Source organism: Coregonus clupeaformis, chromosome 15 (assembly GCF_020615455.1).
Source record: "Coregonus clupeaformis isolate EN_2021a chromosome 15, ASM2061545v1, whole genome shotgun sequence".
NCBI classification, from domain to species: Eukaryota; Metazoa; Chordata; class Actinopteri; order Salmoniformes; family Salmonidae; genus Coregonus; species Coregonus clupeaformis.
This window is the reverse complement of record NC_059206.1, coordinates 26873976-26896974: the sequence shown is the minus strand read 5'-3', so window position 1 is coordinate 26896974 and position 22999 is coordinate 26873976. Positions and strand designations below refer to the sequence as shown.

Genomic DNA, 22999 nt, shown 5'->3' with positions numbered 1-22999 from the left:
TTATAAACACAACCAGACATCGGACAGCTAATGAGAATTGAGATGGCAATATCATTATAATTTTACTCCAAGACAGTCCATTTGTCAGAAGAAATAAACGTCTTAGCTAGACATTTGGAAATCCAGCGTAAAACCACTCAACAGCGACGACAGGGCGCAGCCATTTTTGAATGTACCAACTAAATCGTGAAAAAGTGGAGAATAAAACTGATATATTTCTATCTGTTCGTTTTCATTTACAGAAGTTGTCAATTGTATTGTAAAACAATAAATATAATTAATCAATGCATAATAAATGGTTGTGCTTATAACGAATCCGGCGCGAAAGCAGAATGTTTTTGAATTGCCAAAACATTTCACCCTTTGTTCTCGCAATAGTACAGTCAGGGGGCAACATGGCGCTTGGCAGGATCGGCGGCTGCATCCGAATACTGCTTCATGATGTTCCCGCAAAAGGATTACTTCGTGGCCGCATACAATCGGACTGTATGGTATGCAGAGTAGGAGGTATATGAATAACTTATTTTATGGTTATGGTGCAGTACCTGAGCCACGAGCACTTGCTTGTCGACAAACCACCACACTAGGAATATGTCTTAATCAATGTCACTGTTGTTGTGACAGCGGCTGTGCTCTGTCCTTGTCCTGTTATCATATTTAGCCTGGAACTACTTCAAATGTCTAGACGAATTTGTAATGCATGCACTCAATTTCCGCAAGTTGTTCAGCTACATGGGCAAGTACAGTAGCACAGTACTCCTGTCAGAGACGGTAGAGAAAGTCTAGTCTAATATAATCTCTGCTCCTGTTGCTAAATTCATTTCAGCAAAAAGGCATCTATTGTCAGAGGATGTTGTCAAACTACAAGAATTTCAGCAGCGGAAACTGGCAGTGGCTCATCAAGTGTCCGGATCAAAAAGTAGGCTACTGTACTGATTCAAGTTTTAATGTCACGTGCACAAGTACAGTGAAACGCTTTATTGCAAGCTCCAAACACAACAATGCAGCAATCAATATCAATGCAGCACTAAACATAACATAACATAAGGTAGAACAAAAACACACTATAAGTAGAAATAAGAAGAACACGAGAAAGTAAGAAGCTATATACAGGGTCAGTTCCAATACCATATTTACAATGTGCAGGGATACTGGAGTGATAGAGGTAGAATGTATAGCCTAGGCATAAGGTGACTAGGCATTAGGATATATGATAAACAGCTTGTCGGTTATAAGAAATGATAGCGGATACATTTTGTGAAAATAAAGTAAAGACAAACGCCAAAATAATCACAAAATAGCAAAGTTGGGTCGGAGCTCGCAAAACTGCAGCCATACATTACTGCGCCATCATTGATTCTGATATATATACAGCACCAGTCAAAAGTTTGGACACACCTACTCATTCAAGGGTTTAATTAAATTTTTACTATTTTCTACATTGTAGAATAATAGTGAAGACATCAAAACTATGAAATAACACATATATGGAATCATGTAGTAACCAAAAAAAGTGTTAAACAAATCACAATATATTTTATATTTGAGATTCTTCAAATAGCCACCCTTTGCCTTGACGACAGCTTTGCACACGCTTGACATTCTCTCAACCAGCTTCATGAGGTAGTCACCTGGAATGTATTTCAATTAACAGGTGTGCCTTCTTAAAAGTTAATTTGTGGAATTTCTTTCCTTCTTAATGCATTTGAGCCAATCAGTTGTGTTGTGACAAGGTAGGGGGGTATACAGAAGATAGCCCTATTTGGTAAAAGACTAAGTCCATATTATGGCAAGAACAGTTCAAATAAGCAAAGAGAAACGACAGTCCATCATTACTTTAAGACATGAAGGTCAGTCAATACGGAACATTTCAAGAACTTTGAACGTTTCTTCAAGTGCAGTCGCAAAAACCATCAAACGCTATGATGAAACTGGCTCTCATGAGGACTGCCACAGGAATGGAAGACCCAGAGTTACCTCTGCTGCAGAGGATAAGTTCACTAGAGTTACCAGCCTCAGAAACTGCAGCCCAAATAAATGCTTCAGAGTTCAAGTCACAGACACAGCTCAACATCAACTGTTCAGAGGGGACTGTGTGAATCAGGCTTTATGGTCGAATTGCTGCAAAGAAACCACTACTAAAGGACACCAATAATAAGAAGAGACCTGCTTGGGCCAATAAACACGAGCAGTGGAAAAGACCGGTGGAAATGTGTCCTTTGGTCTGGAGTCCAAATTGGAGATTTTTGGTTCCAACCGCCGTGTCGTTGTGAGATATGGTGTGGGTGAACGGATGATCTCTGCATGTGTAGTTCCCACCGTAAAGCATGGAGGAGGAGGTGTTATGGTGTGGGGGTGCTTTGCTGGTGACACTGTCTGTGATTTATTTAGAATTCAAGGCACACTTAACCAGCATGGCTACCACAGCATTCTGCAGAGATGCGCCATCCCATCTGGTTTGGGCTTAGTGGGACTATCATTTGTTTTTCAACAGGACAATGACCCAACACACCTCTAGGCTGTGTAAGGGCTATTTTACCAAGAAGGAGAGTGATGAAGTGCTGCATCAGATGACCTGGCCTCCACAATCCACCGACCTCAACCCAATTGAGATGGTTTGGGATGAGTCGGACGGCAAAGTGAAGGAAAAGCAGCGAACAAGTGCTCAGCATATGTGGGAACTCCTTCAAGACTGTTGGAAACGCATTCCAGGTGAAGCTGGTTGAGAGAATGCCAAGAGTTTGCAAAGCTGTCATCAAGGCAAAGGGTGGTTATTTGAAGAATCACTTTTTTGGTTACTACATGATTCCATATGTACAATGTAGAAAATAGTAAAAATAAAGAAAAACCCTTAAATGAGTAGGTGTTCTAAAACTTTTGACCGGTAGTGTATGTAAATTTGATATTTCAGTTTTTTATTTTTAATACATTTGCAAACATTTCTAAAAACCTGTTTTTGCTTTGTCATTATGGAGTATTGTGTGTAGATTGATGAGGGCAAAAAAACTATTTAATCCATTTTAGAATAAGGCTGTAACGTAACAAAATGTGGATAAAGTCAAGGGATCTGAATACTTTCCGTGTGTGTATGTCCTACTGTACCTCAACTACTACTTCTGAAGTTGACAGACCATTTTCTACTCTGCAGGTCATTATTTGGAGGTATTCAATCGGAAGCTAAAGAAGAACGAGCTCATATTGAAGGATGAGCTGAAGCTGCTTCTACACTTATGCCAATCTGCAGAGGACATGGTCACAGCCAGAGGCGCCATCTATAGGTATGGGTCACACAGAAAAATACTAGTTTCTCACTAATGCATTGTGGGCACTGGCCAGATGATTTAGTATTTCATACGTGACATATTCATTGGTGTCAAACTCTATTCTGAGTATCCTGACAATTAGCTGTCAAAACAGACCTGAAGATCAAGTCTACTTATCAGCTGTGTTACGGACAGATAAAACATTAGTCTGAAATAGTTTCATGCAATCTTGTAGTTTGACTAATGTTGGCGTTCTTACTTAGTGATGGTTCTGTGTTATTTGCGTGTATGTTTGTGTGTTCTGCATGTTCGTTTCACTGTCCAGGTACCACGAAGAGAACAGTAACGTATCATTTGGAGAGTTTAAGTTTGGTCCTCTGTTCATGAGGCTGTGCTATGAGCTGGGGCTGGAGGAGATGGCTGCTGCCACACTGACAGACAAGGTAACCATATTTATATGCAGGACTACAATAATCAGGGAACAGTCATAATCAACATCTCTGAATGAAATAAGTGCTGTCATAGTAACCCTCTAGTCCTCTTGACTAGGGCATTGATTGACATTTACACATACTGTAGTTGGTGAAGTTGTAAATATACTATTATTTATCTATTTTCTCTAACAGGACATGAGAGGATTCTTCTCGGACTCAACCTCCTTCAATATTGCCATAGACATGTTGTTTATGAAAGGATTATATGAGAGTAGGCGGCATCCTTTTAATATTAGAAGGCATTAAACTATAAAAGGTACATTTATAGATGACTGATCTCTGTCATCACTAAACAATGTCTATAATACCAGGTTCTCTGGATGTACTTAGAGACATGAAGAACCAAGGTGTGCCATTCAACAAGGACACGTTCACATTAGCAACTGGTACCTGCTATAAACTGGTGAGGATTTGTCCACCTTGCAGACATTGTATTGGTCCACCCTATAGACAGTCGATTTAATGCCCTGTTTCCTGTTTACCAGAACACCCCGGAGTCCTATAGAATCTGTACTGCCCTGATAGAGGAGGGACAGACCAAAGGACACATTATGCCCAGACATGCCTACTTCTTCACTGTGGCTCTAGCACTTAGACAGGTTGGTCATTCATCCTCTTTCACTTTCTCATGCTCTTTCTCTCTCTGGCATACAAATGTGTTTAAATATATGTTATTCTCCTTCCAGAATGATGTTGAAAAGGCACAATCCATGTTCGGTCAGATTATGAGTACTGACAGCAGAATATGTCAAAATCTCAAAGTGAGTTCTAATATTCACTGTCTTTACAATAATATTCACTGTCTTTACAATAACTTTGTAACTGTGTCGAGCTGTCAGTCAGGGAGCAGGCTATTTGATTATGTTTTTGGTGTTTCAGGTGCTGATACTGGCTATGTCAGGAGCTGTGAAAGAATCACTCTCTGTCCTGACCTTAGCTTTGGGATCCAGCAGCCCTGCATTTATAAAGAAGCCTGAATTCGCACAGGAAGTGGTAAGAAAAACAAACTACAAACGGATGTTAAATGTCTGATGCATAACCTCTGCGTAATTATCTCTGAGTCATCCAGTAACAAATATAATTCAAATAAAATGTTATTTGCCACATGCGCAGAATAAAACAGGTGTAGACCTTACCGTGAAATGCTTACTTACAAGCCCTTAACCAACATTGCAGTTGAAGAAATAGAGTTAAGAAAATATTTACTAAATAAACTAAAGTAAAAAATTAAATAAAAAGTAATACAATAAAATTACATAACAATAACGAGGCTATATACAGGGGGTACCAGTACCGAGTCAATGTGCGGGTGTACAGGTTAGTCGAGGTAATTTGTACATGTAGGTAGGGGGGGGTGTCATTGTAAATAGTCCGGGTGGCCATTTGATTAATTGTTCAGCATTCTTATAGCTTGGGGGTTGTTGCCTACCCATACCACCTGGGGGCGTGATAATTCATCAATAAATCTGTGTGTGCGTGGTCTCTTTCTCAGGTGGACCTGGTGCGTCTGCGGAGCGAGGACAGTCCTCTGATGGCGAGCGTGGAGCAGGCAGTGTCCCGCCTCCAGCAGGCGGGTCAGGTGACCCAACGGAACCTGGACGAGATGTTGTGTCACACCCCCACGGGGAAGAGGAGGATGCCCATGGGGATAATGGAGGAGAGACGGATCAGCCGGAGGACTCTGAGGCCTCTGCAGTCCACTCTGTTGTCAGAGTGAATGGGACTAGGTGTATCTCTTAGCGTGTTTGAGGGGATCAAGGTGAGGCGCAGAATTGTGAATCTTGATCAGGTAATGAGTAGGTTTTTGGGAGGGGATTTGCAGATCAGTGATTCTAGTTGTACCCGTCCCTGTCACAGCCATGGGAGTCTGCTCTCACACCACCCAAACAGGACTGAACAGAAACAGTCTCTGAGATGCACTCTCTCTCCCTACACCCAGACCTGGACTTTATAGCGACCTATAGTGTACCAGTCAGTGTAATCTACCTCTCAACCAGAGACCCTTATGTATTCCTCCTTTTTGGGCTTATTCTTCACCCCTTCACCCAAAAATATGCGATGGTACAAGTATACTAGTTGGTTCGATGTCTGGGGAGCCCCTTCAGAGCATTACAGACTTTTAACTGCTGACTGTGAAAAGGTTTGTTGAATCCAAGGGACACCAATGTGTGCAAAAGAAGAATGTAAAGGTGTATGTGAGACAGATGTGTATAAACATGTCATTATTTGTGATTTATAGTGTAATACATATTGAATGATATAAAAGCTGCTGTTGTAAGTCTTTTTAGCAACTTTTTCATTCCAGTGACCAGGACTCTTTATTATTTTATTGTTGAATAGAGTCCTTCTTTACATAAGTTGGAGCTTCATATGTCTCAGGCAAATCATAATTAAATACATAAATAAAATATTACAAGAATGTGAGGTGGCGCAGCGCAGTGCAGCATCTGCAGAACTGTCTGGATTGGAACACACCCACAAGGAAACAAACAGTGACGTACTATATTTTAGTCCCACCCACAATGCAACGCGGACGAACCTAGGGTAACCTCCGAGAAGACGGGACAAGAATAACAGATTAGGAACAAATTAAGACACAGCAGGTCGTAAAAACGATAATTTGTGAATGGTGTAATTGAATAGTGGTAGCTCTAGCTGCCTAATTAAAAAAAATATATAGTTTAGTAAACTCCAACTTTGTTAGTGGAGGTTGGCGGTGTCAGAAACCTACATCAGGCTTTGGCGACAGGGACAGCAGAGATAGCTAGGTTCATAGCTAACGTTAGCTATCAGATATCTTGACAACAAAACAATGCTCAGTTGATAACCATAGTTTGTTATTTAGCTAGCCGGAGCATAGACAGAATCAAAGCTATCATTAAAACACAAATATCGGTGTTTTCTTCAACTGTCAACAAGACCATTAACGTTGGCTAGCGAACGCTAGTTTTCGTTGTCCAAGTGAGCCACAGCCAGTGGCTATTGTTAAGTTGACTGAGACGAGTCGCTGAATTATTTATTGGACCAAAATGAACACCGACGAGGCGGCAGCTCCGAAACCTGTCACCGATGATGATGGCATGACATGGTGGTACCGATGGCTCTGCAAAATCGCTGGGGTCCTGGGCGGAGTATGTAAGTAAAAACTAACCAACCGTTTTCATAACTACTGTGATCGACAGTCCAATATGAATGTCTAATACACACAATATACTGACTAGGGAGGTGATTTCCCACAGTCAGTCCCGCAAGAAGAGCTTTGACGCTAATATTTGTGTAAACTCTTTGGAATGGTAAAATGTGGCTTTCACCGGAGTACTGCTGGGCTGATACCCCATTTCATGGATACACACTCCATAGTTAAGGCTGTACAGTGCAATTATTTAGTCTAACACATCCAGTGGGATCACCCTACTCAGCAACACCCACAGATCACAACTAAGTAGCGTTTACTTATTAATTATTGTATTTAATTTTCCAACCTGTTTAGCATTGTCCAGTCTAAATATGCCATTATTCCACTATTTGTATCTGTTAGGATCAGTTTCAATGGGGGACTTTTGTCTGGGGTTTGGATACCTGTATGAAGGTAGCTACAATATTGGAACTTGTTGGTCGCCTTCAAAATAAGTCCCCCATTGTAACTAGTGGAAACAAATAGTGGAATAATGCAATATGTGGACCAGATCATGCTAAACAAGGTTGGAATGTTGTTACATAACTTAAAAATAAATACAATCATGAAGTCAACTCTACATCGTTGTGATCTGTGGGTGTTGCTGAGTAGGGGGATACCCCATTTCATGGGTGCACACTCCATAGGTAAGGCTGTATGTACAGTGCATATGTATGCCCCCAATGCAATTATGCAGTCTAATACATCCACAGTGGGATTCTTTTACTGTTTATTGTATTTATTTTCAAGTTATGTAACTACATTCCAACCTTGTTTAGCATTATCTAGACCAAATATGGCATTATTCCACTATTTGTATCTGTTAGGATCAGTTTCAATGGGGAACCTTTTGTTTTGAAGGTGAACTGCAAATTCCACTATTGTGGCTACCTTAACACAGGTCAGTGGTTTCACCTGCTGACTTTAGGCTGATGGTATACACAGCCTGAATGTTGAATACAATGACATTTGAACTTATTACTCTACCGGTTGTCCGTGGTGTTGGTTCTTCAGATGGTAGAAATTTGAGACAAAATATCCACAGGAAAGTTTTTTTTTTCATTTTTAAAAAACATTTATTGTCTCATATTTCTCTCTTTAAGTCTAATCTTTCCCAGACAATTTTACTCTTTAATATATGGCAGACAGACAAGTTCCCTACCTTCTTCCCCTTCAACTTGCCTCCTCCATTGTTGTGGTAATGTATTGTTTACCTGACTTTCTAGAGCTGCGGCACTGAAGTTTACATTTCTATCACCTGACACACAAAACCATGGAAATACCTGCTGACTTCAGTTAACATGCGTGCATGCGATGCATACTTTCTCATGACCGAAGGCACGTGCACATGACGGAAGTACATGCATGCATACTAACTGAAGTCAGCAGGTATTTACATGGTTGTGCGCATTTGCCAGGTGCTAGAAATTTCTACTTCAGTACCGGTGTTGTAAAAATTCAGGTAAACAATAATTTTCTATGGATATCTGAAGGACCGACACCATGGACAACCGGTAGAGTAAGTTAAAATATAATTTTATTCAACATTCTGGCATGTAAAGAGAACTTTCACGATTTTGCAGTCATTAGTTTCAGGCTGTGTATACCAGAAGCTTGTATCATAGTCTGATTCAACAGCCTACTGCTGACTACACACTGTAAGATTCTGATCGGTCATCATGGCACACCTCTCTTCCACATCTACAGTCTCTGAATTTTTAAAATGGGATCCATGCTTTTCGTTACAGATCATAAAGATTGTTACAGGCAAGGATTTCAAAACATGTTTGTCTCATGACACATTCCTGGCATACTAGCCTATTCACAAAGAAGCATGAATAACATTTTTGATTTAACATGGCCCTTGCACACAAGTCTTGCTGATCTCCACACACTCGTTTTGTTCTTCTATCTTCGTGGGGACCTAAAATATATTTCCATTCAAAATATTATTTTCCTTAAACCTAACTCCTAACCCTAAAACAAATCACTTACCCTAACCCTAATTGTAATCCTAACCCCTAAGCTTAAAATAGCCTTTGTCCTCATGGGGACGTGGGAAATGTCCCCACGAGGGAGAATTTTCCTTGTGGGGATTTTAGGTCCGCACACGGATAGAAGAACCCCCACACACAGTTCAGATCTTTGTGTTCCTGGGTAATGACAGTGTGAGGCTATACTCTCTTTAGGAAGCTATGCTGATCTGCTCTCTTTGAAATATTACAGTGTTTAGTCAAGGCCTTCAGTGTTCTTACTGAGCCTCTCTGTCTGCCCAGACAAAGCACTGCTACATCACTCTACCCCCGCATCTCTCTGTACAGCAATAAACCCATTAGTCACATGTTCACATTGTTCCTTACAGGAACCAAGAGGCTGAAAGTTGGCACTGTCTGTCTGCTTTCCTGGCTGGCACATATCTCCTTGGGTTATAGGCTTTCTTCTTGCCTGGCTGGCACAATAAGTCATAAGATATGTTCAGTGATAGCTTCCATTTTATAATGTTAACTAGAGTACTCAGTGCGAGACAGACAGAGGTGCTGTTTCTGCCTGCGTTGCAGTTCCCCAGCAGTAGGCCTATTGCAGCCCTGCCCTCCCTTCCCACCTATCCCTTCCCTGCCTTGCTGTGGCTGTGATACCGGAGTAGTGGTCGCTGTATCACATTCACATGCTGAACCGCTGCATTTTAAATGGGCTCTGTATTATTCAGCATGATGTAGAATCCGAGTTCAGGATAGGATAGGTCCTACAGTGCCTTCAGAAAGTATTGACACCCTTTGATTTATTTACACATTTTGTTGTGTTACAGCCTGCATTTAAAATGGATTAAATTGAGATTTTCTGTCACTGGCCTACACACAATACCCCATAATGTCAAAGTGGAATTGTGTTTAGACATTTTTACAAATTAATACAAAATGAAAAGCTGAAATGTCTTGAGTCAATAAGTACTAACCCCTTTGCCATGGCATGCCTGAATAAGTTCAGGAGTAAAATGTTGCTCAACAAGTCACATAAGTTGCATTGGCTCACTCTGTGTGCAATAATAGTATTAAACTTTTTTTTTATGACTACCTCATCTCTGTACCCCACACATACAATTTTCTGTAAGGACCCTCAGTTGAGCAGTGAATTTCAAACACAGATTAAACCACAAAGAACAGGGAGGTTTTCCAATGCCTCTCAAAGAAGGGCACCTATTGGTAGATGGGTAAAAATTAAGAAATCAGACATTGAATATCCCTTTGAGCATGGATAAGTTATTAATTACACTTTGGATGGTGTATAAACACACCCGGTTACTACAACGATACAGGTGTCCTTCCTAATTCAGTTGTCAGAGAGGAAGTAAACCACTCAGGGATTTCACCATGAGGCCAATAGTGACTTTAAAACAGTTACTTTTAATGGCTGTGATGGAAGAACTGAGGATGGATCAACATTGTAGTTAGGCTACTCCACAATACTAACCTAATTGACAGAGTGAAAAGAAGGAAGCCTGTACAGAATACAAATATTCAAAAACATGCATCCTGTTTGCAACAAGGCACTGAAGTAATACTGCAAAAAAACATTGGCAAAGCAATGAACTTTTAGTCCTGAATACAAAAGTGTTATGTTTGGGGCAAATCCAATACAACACATTACTGAGTACCACTCTCCATATGTTCAAGCATAGTGGTGGCTGCATCATGTTATGGGTATGCGTGTAATCATTATGTTTTTCAGGATAAAAAAGAAACAGAATGGAGCTAAGCACAAGCAAAATCCTAGAGGAAAACCTGGTTGTCTGCTTTCCACCAGACACTGGGAGATTAATTCACCTTTCAGCAGGACAATAACCTAAAACACAAGGCCAAATCTACACTGGAGTTGCTTACCAAGAAGACAGTGAATGTTCCTGAGTTGCCGAGTTACAGTTTTGACTTAAATCTACTGCAGAAATATATGGCAAGACCTGAAATGGTTGACTAGCAATGATCAACAACCAATTTGACAGAGCTTGAATAATTTTGAAAAGAATAATGGGCAAGTGTTGCACAATCCAGGTGTGGAAAGCTCTTAGAGACTTACCCAGAAAGACTCACAGCTGTAATCACTGCCGAAGGTGCTTCTACAAAGTATTGACTCAGGGGTGTGAATAATTATGTAAATTAGATATTTTTGTATTTAATTTTCAATACATTTGCAAAAATGTCTATAAACATGTTTTCACTTTGTCATTATGGGGTATTGTGTGTAGATGGGTGAGGGGAAAAATCTATTTAATCCATTTTGAATTCAGGCTGTAACACAACAAAATGTGGCATAAATCAAGGGGTATGAATACTTTCTGAAGACACTGTATATGATTCCTCTGACTTTAGGTACTGCAGAGTAGACTGCATATGTGTGTCTCTGATACTAGCAGTGTTTGTGTGTGGGCGTCTGTGTGGGTGTATTGCATGAGTGTGCTAGCTAGCCGAATGGTCTCGTCTGGTACTGTGGGAGTTTGTTGCCAGTGGCAGCCATTTAATTTAATCACACTCGTATGAGATCTCCATCAATCTGTCACTACTAGCATGATGTTAGCGTGAGGTTTCTCTCTAGATAGAAATCCTGAGCTGTGTTTTTTCAAGCTTTTTTCAAGGTTTCAAACCAATACAACTCTAGCCCCACAAGTTAATCATTTAGCCAAAATCAGAGTTGGGTACAAAAGACAAGATGAGCTGTCTTTCATGAGACACTGTAGTGGGCTGTGTGAAATCATTTATTTATTCATTCAAGTGTGTGTGTGTGTACTACAGGGTATGATGGATGTCATGTGTGTAATTATCCCATCTGTTCATTGTCTGGGTCCCTTCCCATGCTCACAGTGTGGCCACTGGACTGGTAACAGCACCCAGCAGAGCCAACCAGGCAATGTATGGCAGGATCTTAGCATGGGGCCTGTAAACTCAGATTAATACTCATCTGCCTCCTATTTGGCTCGTATCCTATGGCTCTCTGCCAGAGGAGAAGAGCTGATCCTCTGTGGTGCTCCTGGTATCAAAACCACTCATGTTTGTTTAAATGAGAAATTCAGGCCCTTGGGGTTTCCAGTTAGGCTATATTTGATTTAAGTGTGTATGAATAACGTCCCCAGTCAGAGTAATATCACTGTTTGTCATCTTTCTATCTTGGAACAAAGCCTCCTTTATTCTGGTAAGTTGGTATTCATGGTAACCCTATATGCCTGAAGCGTCTATGCATATTTATACCTGTTTGTACTTGATCTGGTTGCATTATGAGAACTGTAATATATTATTTTCTCCTCTCCCACTGAAGCATGTGCCATCTCAGGAGTGTGGATGTGTGTCACTGTCAACCCTTTAAACATCGCTGCTGGAGTATGGATGGTGTAAGTTTGTCTTCCACAATATGATCCTTAACCAAGGCTTTAGTTTAGCCTACATGCCTACACACATTAGTGTGTGTGTGAATATCCATCACTGTGCTAATGTTCTCTCCTTCTGTTTCAAGGTTGAATGCCTTTGTGCTGTTCCTGTGTGAAGTCCCATTCTGCTGCCAGTTCATTGAGTTTGCGAACGCAGTGGCGGCTAAAGCTGACAAATTCAAGCCATGGCAGAAAGCCTTCTTCTACTGCGGGTAAGAACTGGACTGAGACCTGCTGTCTTCACATGACTCACCTGTCCATTGTCTAGGCCTGGAATTTAAATTAACCTTTAACCAGTTGATAAACACACTTCATGTTTTCTGTAATCAATCCCTGTTTCTCTTATTTTAAGGATGGCACTATTTCCCATATTCCTGAGCTTCTCCATCACCACGTTGTTTGGGAATGCCATTGCCTTCGCTACAGGAGTCCTCTATGGTCTCGCCTCCCTGGGCAAAAAGTGAGCCTTTTCTATTCACACTTTTGTGATAAGATGTTGATTTGAATATGTGTGTAGGCCTACATAGTGTATGTATTTGAGATTTAATTTGTTACTTTCTGTCCCTCTTTCTCACACTTTCTCCCCTTTCAGTTCAAATGAACATGCATTTTTAATCAACGTTTAGGTGTTATCAGTAATAAGATGCATTACATTTAAAATAATGTAACATCTTGTAACAGGAGATAACAGCTTTATTCCATACTCTCATTATAACCTTGAGTGGCAAAAAGTAACCCTGTCTCATTATATCTAACATCTCCCCTTTCCTCTGTGGTGTCATGCTTTCTCCCCTGCTTCTCTCTCTTCCACCTCTGTTTCTTTCAGGGGCGATGCGGTGAGTTATGCCAGGCTGAATCACCAGAAACCGGGGAACGAGGAGAAGCTGACCGGGACGACTGACGGGTCAATATAGTGACATGGCTCATCCTCCCAGCGGTTCCCACAGAGGAGGAACACTATCCTTAACCAAGGGACAAATATGTCATCCCCTCTTCTACCCCCCACCAGCCCACCTCTCTGTTACTGGGTTTATTTATGTACCTAAACTGCTGCATATTCGATTAAATGTGTCTGTATAGATAACTATAGATTTAATGTAATTTGGTCCTTTATAGTGTGAATTTAGTTAATGTAAAGGCTTAGCTGTTGTGTTTTTATTGCGTTCTTGGGGTTATTTCTTCATTTTTTTGTGCTGTTTTTGTCCTGATTACTGGGGTAACCATTTTTGGCAAGTAGGAAAAGTAATGTACCATCTTAGCCAATCCGCCTTTCAGGAAACCTGGGCGGTAGTGAATGTGAAATGTTAGTTTTTGTTAAGGGATTTCCCAAGTCATCTTAATCTGCTTGTGCCACCGGCAATTGGAAATTCAGCCATTGGGACAGTAATCCCAAACGTATATCCATCCAGTGAACCCAAAGATGGGAATCCTCTTTTTATATTGGTTACTTGCGATACGAACAACAGTTTCCAACTGAACAGTTTGAACAAACATTGACAACATTGCATGTTTACAGAGGACATAGAACTATGATGTCACAGTGAATCCTAACAGCAGCTTTCAGTGCACAGGTAAGATTAGCTATTTTATCAGCTTTTGGGGCATTCTATGAATTTGCTTGTAATCAAACAGTCACAGGTTGCTACAGGTTATGTATATCATGAGAAGAAAAACAGATTAAGGGCTAAATTCAATACATCTCTCGGAAGTTCAGTGCTGTAGTGCAATTGAAGGTAATGTTCCCGCTTTCGCGGAAACTGCATTCACGGTAAACTATGCAAATGTCGGCTCAATCGGAAATTACTTTAACATTTAAATCACGCTATAGCGCTGAACTTCCGCGATACGGATTAAATCGAGCCCTAAGAATGTGAGCTGAATGGCTATGCTGCTTTAAAAGCTATCCATTGTTGATGTTCTCTTCTGGAACCTGAATTGATCTAGAACCCGATTGATCTAGGCTGCTTCAGAATGTTTGTTTTCGACTCTACATACCATAGTGCGATCGAGCCTTCTGACCCATGGAAGCAGCATGTTAAAGGACTGTGATGAGACAATGTGTCTTGATTCCGGGACTAATAATGTGTAACACAGCACAGAGCAAAGATTTGCCTTTGTCCTCAGTCAGATAAGAGATACACAATCTTCTGTCCAACCTCTTGATCACAGGTTCAAATGTGTTGTTCAGCAACATGCTACTGTTGGGTTTGTTTGTTTTGGTTGACTATTGGTGAACAGGAATGCATTGAGTTAGCTTGTTTGGCCACACCTCTTACAGTAGTGTATCTCACACGTTATCTCTGGATTGGAAATCATTTCATTCAGTTACTCAGTGAAATGGTCACCCATGATCAGTTCTCAGGTAGGCCTATTTTTATTTTATATATACAGCATACAGGGTAACTAGCAAGAACACTATTGCAGGTCACTTCAACCAATGCATAGGTACTATCCACATGAACCAGCTTTTGTTAAAAGGAATCCAACAATACAGGCACAACAGTGATATTCTATCACTTAGGAATATGTTATGAAACACTATTTAGGCTCATAGTTCAAAATAATATGCAACATAAGCATGTTTTTTAGCAGCTATCTAATGTAGCTTCAGTTATATTTTCCCTGATGGAAAGCAACTGGGGAAAAACTAGGAATTGCATAAATGTTTCATTCTCATGAAACTGTCCAAACAAAACATTCTCAAGTGTAATTTTTCACGAAATGTCCTCTTGAATCACTGAGATTAGGATCTGTACTTATCTATTTCAATTGTTTTTTGATCAGATATTAATCAAATCAAATTTGATTTATAAAGCCCTTTTTACATCAGATGTCACAAAGTGCTATACAGAAACCCAGCCTAAAACTCCAAACAGCAAGCAATGCAACATTTTCACAATTCTCATTACGTAACAGTTTTCGAAGTCCAAAATAGTAATAAACAAATCAATATATTGTGTAACATTGCTCCCCTAATGAAAAGGCCTGAGTTAAACATAACACTGAAAATACAAATATTTCAAATGATATTATAAAATATAATTACTTTTTCCCAATTTGAGCCATTTCAGTAATGAGATGGCCAAGTAGGGTAAAGGGAGTGTTTGAGAATAAGAACCTCATTCTGAAGGCATATAAGCGAATAAATTAACTTGTGCTCATCTAAGGTCTACTCTTCTAGATTATTCATAATGGGTGAATAACATTCGAGTTTTTACAGGAACTTGAAAAAGTGTTACGGTAATGAGACACTGTTTGTACGTAATAAATATGATAGTTTAATGTAAACTTCAACTAGTATACAATTTTTATAATATACAACAGCAACATAGTGTTTTTTAATAAAATGACCCAAGAATTTAATCCGGACACATTTCGGTAATGAGAATTTGGGGTGAAAATGTAAAAAATTCAGGCAAATGTAAAATAGATTTAAAATATGGCACTTTCCCAAAAAGTAGACATCTTGGTCCTCAGAATGATAGTTGGTTTTTGCAGATTCATCATGGTTTTGTAAGTCAATTTTCTTCAGACATTTTAAAACTGGTTTCATGAGATTCACCCCCAAATACAAGAGGGACACTAATCCTTACCTTATGATCTCTGGGCACAGACCAAGTCCTTCATGGCTACACTATACAGCTACACTATAGCGTTATGGAACAATGGGCTAAAAGAAGGGAAGTGTTAACCTCAAACACTAACAGCTTGCCCCATGCAGTAGGAATGATAGTTTTGCAGCCCTGACCTCTAGTTTGCTGTAAGGGGTGTCTGCATACGCTTCTGTTTAGTGAGGTTGAATCTAAACAAATTTGGTTTGTCTTTGTTGCTTTTTTATGATGTCATGTACTGTAAGGTCAAAATGAGCATACTAACTTGATTGCTTATTATATGGTATTGTTCTCTCCCCACATGCCCAAAAATGTTAAACACCCCCCCCCATCCCCCCATTACAAGCATGCTCATAATAAATGCAACAAATTACATACTTGTGATTTAAAGATCTAACTTTTAATTCACGACAAAGCTCTCAAATCCCACAAAAGGCAACACGTAAACCAAATTGAAACTGCAGATATCGAACATCAAGACATGGATGTTAGAAGATCAGAAAAATACCACATTTTAAAACATCCGAACCAGAAAACCGAAGATGATGTAGCAGACAATGAATGAAAGATCGATGCATAGTTAAAGCGGCACTAGGCTGTTTTTGATTACCAACTTTCTGAATAATTAGGGTTGAGTGGGATTTGAATAAAGTCAATATTAACTTCATCAAACCGCTTTGTGTAATCCTTATGGGTCACCAAAAGAGATTCCTCAATTCACTGTTCACTAAGACCTCTAAGTGCGAGTCCACTTCCCAAAGACACACTTGTTCATTCAGTCAAGCCTCCTGTCCTGTGCCATCTAGTCAATGGCAAGTCCTCAGTCTCATTACAGACTGATGCAGTTCAGTCTTCAGACCCAGACAGTCAGGTTAATTTGTGTTTGGGTGATTTGGGCTTCCTTGGTTCTTTGGTCTTCTTGGTTAACTCTGGGTTGTTATGACTAGCCTTGATCTCTGCCTCCCAATGTTTCTTCGCCATTGTGTACAATCTCATGGTTGCCTGGGCGTCTTGGACCTGCAACATTCTCAGACATTGGCTATGGTTCACAGTTGTACGACTGTATATGTGAGCTAAAAAATAAAAAAAGATTGATAAAAAGGTGACTTACAGATGAATGTTCTCCCTGTTGTACTTTGACACTGAGTATTTCTCTACACAGGAGTTTCAGAGAGGGCCGACCACTCTGAAAAGAAAATTACATTAACATCTTCCTCTTATAGTGTTATTACAACCCCTTCAGTCACGCACATTAATGAAAAATTATATCTGCCCAAAAACCAAAGTCTTTACCTTCACAATTTTCTTGAAAGGTTTATACTTCTGGGTGTCTCTGATTCTCTTTTTTGGGTGATCCAAAAGCAAAATCTGAAAGATTTTAGCATGAAAAGTTCAAATAATTGTTGACAATGGTCAGGTTTTAGTTTGAATGATAAACAGTGTAAGTTACATCATAGTGGTGTACCTTGAGGTCATTGTGAATGGCGTGTCCCACTAGCGTTCTCCCCTGGAGGATCTCAGCCACCTCTTTCTGTACAGTCTTCACATTCTCACCTGCAGCATATAACATATAAAAACGACGCACAGACAACTTCATCCTAAAATAAGACAACTCTTTTGTGCTTTAGTGAGCTTGTTGCCGTTTCCAATGCTACCATAAGACCATATTAATATAGTGGTCAAAATCAGAGTTCAATTCATCCTGCTCACCGTTTTTGATGTCATCTGGCCGGATGCCACTGACAGCTGTCCTGTAGTCCGTCACCTTCTCTGTGGGCTTGACGTATTTGTCGTAGATGCACTTTCCAAACTGGTTAACAAGCGAGACCCGGGCTACGATGCTGTCCTCGCCATCTGGCCCCACACCCACCATCTCACAGTCCATAGCCACCGCCTTGGTCAGGCTGACACGTGCCATGATGAACAGGGAGAGAAAAAGCCTTGGTCACACCTGGTGCTTGACTTGGAGCTTGATCCCCCCCTCCCTAGGTTTTTAGCCCATAGATTTTGTAGTAATGTTCAAATATCACATGAAAACACAGTATAGAATTGCAAGAAAGAGCTTTAAAACTCCACGTTTTTCACTGCACCCAATGACAACGTGTAGAATTGCAGGAAATAACCTTTAAAATACTCGCTCCACCAACAAGAGCGGTGTGAACAGTTTGTATTATGAACAGTGCCCATAGAAATAGGGGGGCGTGGGATGTTCCCCAATGCTGGTAGGGGGGCCTGAGTGAAAAAGTTTGGGAACCCCTGCACTAGATATCAGTAGGAGATCACACCCCTGCACTAGATATCAGTAGGAGATCACATGACATCTCTTGGCCACTTGAAACCAGTTGCGTCTGGTTTGGGTAGTGAGTCACTGTGTCAAAACGTATATTCCAAGCTAGCTAAACGACGCATGTGGAGGATGCATACAAGGTAATGTGGGAGAAGGAAATGCACAAAGTGGAGCGGTTACGACTGGATGTAACACCAGAGATGAAGCAGAGGAGACAGGGCCGCAGAGGGGGTGTGAGAGTGCGGAACAGACAGAGATAATGCAAGCCTTCATCATCATTGGGAACGTGCGCTCACTGCCCAACAAGGTAGATGAGCTGTACGCAAACATTCAATTCCAATGGGACTTTTACGATGTGAGCTTGTTTTCTTTCACGGAAACTTGGCTTAGATGATACACTTGTTGAATCAGTGACTTTGGACGGGTTCTCTAGTGCGCTTGGATAGAGACTGCCACAGTACGGGTAATTACTCTGACTGTTGACCAGGTGAGGAAACATTTAAAATTGACAAATGCCAGGAAGGCTGCAGGACCAGATGGAGTCAGACCCAGGTGCTCAAGGATTGTGTTGAGCAGCTGAGCAGGATCCTGCACTTCATCTTCATGCAGTCACTGTCTACCTCTACTGTACCTACACCGTGAAAATCCTCCTGCATTGTGCCTGTTCCCAAAAACACCAAGGGGCAGGGCCTAAACTACTTCATGTCTGTTGCACTCACTTCCCAGCTGATTAAGGTGTTTGAGAGAGTGGTCCTGGCACAACTAAAGCAGCTGGTGCATGGGTTTCTTGACCCCCTGCAGTTTGCCTACCAGGCCAAGATAGGTATGGAAGATGCACTGCTGTTCATGTTGCACAAAGCTGCTAATAGCTCTATATTGAAAATACTGTGATTGAAGAGAAATTATTCTGAGATTAAATTATGTAAAAATGTAAGTTCTTTATCATTTTTACACACTTTCTACCTGGTTTATGTAGTTTAAATCCAGACTGGAGTGTTTTTTCATTTTTTTACTCAACACCTGCGACCCATTCAAAACCTCCAGCGACCGGCCAGTTGAGAATCGCTGCCTAACTTACCCCTCAAATCCCCTGTCCTTGACCAGCGCTTTCTCTGTTGTCTGGGCGTCGGTCTTCTGAGTGCCTTGGATCTTCCTCATGATATCGGCTGCCTCTGTTCCCACTGTGGCCTCAATGTCGTCAGGGTCCACATCATCAAACCACATGTCCGATCTAGTGGAGGACAGATTATATGTATTAACCATCACATACATTAACAAACACCGAGGTGCCAGTGGAAAATAGTATCTGATAATCTGACCGTATGTTTGGATGCAAGTTTGACAATGGACTGCAGAAGTGACTGAACACAGACAAACCACACACACATGCTTTTTACAACAGTGAGAGTTTCTTGAAGTCAACACCTCAATAATCATACACATCGGTCTTATATATAGTTGTTTTGCTTATGAGCAATATTCAGTCTTTGACTTATATAGGACTAGACTGAAATAGGTGCTGGTATTCATTTTGGGTGCCGGTACAGTTTATATTTAGGTGCAGAAACTCTGCAATACCTTTGAGCTAATATTCTATTAGAGGTGCAGGAACTCAAGCAGTAGAAAATTGGAGCTGCCGGTACTTAGTTCTGGTGAGCTCCTGCCCAAGTCAAGGCGATATTAGTAACACTGGACAGACTTACTTAGTGGGTTTCTTTTCCTCCACTTCTTCTACTTTCTTCTTCTTGTTCAACTGTACATTGCGGTCTGTCTGGACACTGCTCTGTTTCCTCTTCTTGGCTTTGGGCTGTTCTGTCCCCGATGGTCGTGAACTTTTCCCATTCACCTGAGATTTACTAGGAACAGCACTGTCCTTCCCTGCTTTCCCACTGTTCACCTGTGATTTACTAGGAACAGCACTGTCCTTCCCTGCTTTCCCACTGTTCACCTGGGATTTACTAGGAACAGCACTGTCCTTCCCTGCTTTCCCACTATTCATCTGTGTGGGCTTGGCATCATTCACTGTCTTTGATAAGTCTTTAGCAAGCTTCTTATGCGTGGCCACATCCTCCTCCTCTGAAATGTCTTTAGTGGGTTTCTTATGGACTTCCTTCTTTGAGTTCTGCTGAAATGGTTGCTTTTTCACCAGTGGGGGATTGGATTTGAACACCTGCAAGTAGAGAGAGCGCTCTAATAACCATCAATAGCATCATAACACCAGATTTTAGACAGGGATGACAGTGGTACTAATGCCTTCAGGTCTGTCATCTATCCTGCTAAATGATATAAATGTAAATGTATCCAAAATCTCTATCACAGCATGCCATTTCTGACTTAAGTCATAACCAAGTCCTTACCTCTAGTAACATTTTCCAGTTGGCTGAAAACTGTTGGGCATCTTTCGGGGGAAGCAAGGCCTTGGTTTTACCTTGATCTTTTGAAACGGGCTCTTTCTTCTTGGTGTGTCGAAAAAACGTTTTCTTTACAGGTTTCTTTTTCGTTTGGCTCTGACAGGATTTGGGCATTTTAAAGGCAGCAGAGTCCGTTTTCTCTGGCTTGACTTTACACATCATGTCTCGAGGGCTATGAGCTTTGATTTAGAAAATCCTGCTGTCAATTATCTTCTGATTTCTTGGGTGGGAGGCAGATGCAAGCTAGCTAACTAACTTAGACATTAAAGTTGCAGTGTGAGGGTAATGACTGCCAGGACTTTCACTTTATACTCTTAACATTGCATTTAAAAAAAGTAAACCTTGCTAAATGACTAGCTTTTGACAGCCCAATATACATCAAATGTTCTGTAGCTCAGTAAGTTAGCTACTTGGTATAAGTTAGCTAGCTAATTTAGTTTTGCTAACGTGATCAAGAGCTCAAACATTTTCGAATTCGCTAACGTTAGCTACATTTGCTTAAGTAATAATAACGTAACAACTAATCGGTACTCATGGTTTAAACTGGAATATCTAACCTCTATAAAGAGCTAAATTAATACTTACAAAGCCGCAATAATCGTTATGCTGTACAAAATGAGAAATCTACACGTTTTTCTATTCTCCATGCTGAAATGTGTACTTCCTCAATGTGTCACATGTGTGAATGTCCGACAGGAAACAATTCCACGGTTGCGCTTGGTTCCTAGATAAAGAGGTTGATTCCGTTCATCCTGAATGATATTGCTTAATATAAACTGCTCTACCGATAAAAACTGTGATCAATGATGTTAGCTAAACATCTATACATAATATCCAGTAAGGTGACAAGAACACAAAAGAGAACCATAAGAGATAACAAGTGACAAGAGGGGATTGCATAGAAAGGCTTTGCAATAACATACTTCAACACAAAGTGGCAGTGTTGTCTAATTGATTAATCACTTTCGTCCTTGTTTCAGAACAATACACCCAAATCACACTTCAACATACAAGACAATAACTGTAGACCTACATTTGAAGTTGCAAACATTATTTTTATACATCAGAAACTTTATCACCTTGATAATGGCCATTATATTGTTATATATGACACATTTATAAGATTATGATTTGTTATTACTGCATATTATAGGTTTTCTTTACTCTCGTGCCTGACAGTTGTCTTTGAAAGTGTGCTGCTAGCTTTACCATATAACATTCAGCTATTATTATCATTATGACTTTGTTGCTTAGTGGGTGTGCAGGCTTTTGCTCCAGCCATAAAGTACCACAGTATGAGGCATAATACCCATAAAACCTAGCGGTCAAACAAGGAAATGGTTCCAATTGTTTTTCCACCATACATTTTCCCATAGGGGATTTTAGAAACATTTAAAATAAGGACTGTGTTTCGTGTAGGCTTACCCTGGCGTGATGTTTTGATAACCGTGTAAATCTCTCTAGGACAAGGTGACTTGTATCAATATATTTGCCTACACGAAACACAGCCCTTATTTTAAGTGTTTCTAAAATTGAATGGTGAAAAACCTTTGGAACCATTTCCCTGTTTGACCGCTAGGTTTTATGGGTATTATGACACCTCCACTATGGGACTCTATGCTCTAACACACCTGATTCAGCCTATCAAAGTCCTGAAGAGCAGCTGGTTAGCTGAATCCGTGTGAGATGTTAGAGCACGGCTGGAGTAAAATCCTGCTCACCCAGAAGCTAGTTCTCCAGAATCTTGGGTCTACACTGAGGTTTGTGAACCAACCAGGGTCGTATTAATTAGTGCACACCATAACAAGACATTTCGCAACAAAAAACTAAAACAAGCGTTTCTTTTTGGACAAATTCAGGGGTGTATTCATTAGTGCACACCATAGATATTTTGCTTCCACTGGTCCTGGGGCCCTTGTTAAGGTCAACGGCATCATTAAGTTTACCCAGTACCAGGACATTTGAACCAAAAATCTAGTTGCCTCTGCCAGGAGGTTGAAACTGGGCCACAAGTGGATCTTCCAGATAGACAATAACCACACATCAAAATCCACAAAGAAATGGTTAATTGGTCAAAAAAATCTATATTTTGCAATGGCAATCTCAGTCTCCGGACTTGAAACCCATTGAAAACCTGTGGTTTGAATTGAAGAGGTCAGTCCATAAGCGCAGACGAAGTATATCAAGGATTTGGAAGGATTCTGTATTGAGAAATGGTCTACTTACATATTCATGACATTAAAGTTAAACATATCCCATCAAGTCACCCAGTTATGTTTTAACAGGAGTGTGACTTCCCTGAAGAATCAGCTGTTCCTCCAGGACACAGGAGGCTATTCTACCTG

The 22999-nt window shown here is 40.5% G+C and overlaps 3 protein-coding genes across 3 annotated transcripts; 2 read left to right on the top strand and 1 right to left on the bottom strand.

Annotated features, from left to right (window-relative positions):
• Nucleotides 1–383: 383 nt before the first annotated feature.
• Nucleotides 384–6040, top strand: LOC121583386 (pentatricopeptide repeat-containing protein 2, mitochondrial). Its single transcript, XM_041899566.2, has 10 exons — nucleotides 384–507; nucleotides 827–919; nucleotides 3149–3278; nucleotides 3589–3706; nucleotides 3890–3968; nucleotides 4069–4160; nucleotides 4243–4356; nucleotides 4444–4518; nucleotides 4637–4750; nucleotides 5250–6040. The coding sequence occupies exons 1-10, from the start codon at nucleotides 396–398 to the stop codon at nucleotides 5472–5474; spliced, it is 1152 nt and encodes a 383-aa protein (XP_041755500.1). The 5' UTR covers nucleotides 384–395; the 3' UTR covers nucleotides 5475–6040.
• Nucleotides 6041–6280: 240 nt separating this feature from the next.
• LOC121582710 (calcium channel flower homolog) lies at nucleotides 6281–13434 on the top strand. Its single transcript, XM_041898727.1, has 5 exons — nucleotides 6281–6892; nucleotides 12237–12309; nucleotides 12432–12557; nucleotides 12698–12805; nucleotides 13172–13434. The coding sequence occupies exons 1-5, from the start codon at nucleotides 6787–6789 to the stop codon at nucleotides 13257–13259; spliced, it is 501 nt and encodes a 166-aa protein (XP_041754661.1). The 5' UTR covers nucleotides 6281–6786; the 3' UTR covers nucleotides 13260–13434.
• Nucleotides 13435–16331: 2897 nt separating this feature from the next.
• Nucleotides 16332–21330, bottom strand: LOC121582709 (RNA exonuclease 4). The gene is made up of 9 exons (XM_041898726.2): nucleotides 21240–21330; nucleotides 20601–20833; nucleotides 19947–20413; nucleotides 19322–19474; nucleotides 17667–17860; nucleotides 17422–17510; nucleotides 17250–17324; nucleotides 17068–17142; nucleotides 16332–16973 (listed from the first exon to the last, which is right to left on the bottom strand). The coding sequence occupies exons 2-9, from the start codon at nucleotides 20814–20816 to the stop codon at nucleotides 16824–16826; spliced, it is 1419 nt and encodes a 472-aa protein (XP_041754660.1). The 5' UTR covers nucleotides 20817–20833; nucleotides 21240–21330; the 3' UTR covers nucleotides 16332–16823.
• Between the last annotated feature and the right edge of the window lie 1669 nt (nucleotides 21331–22999).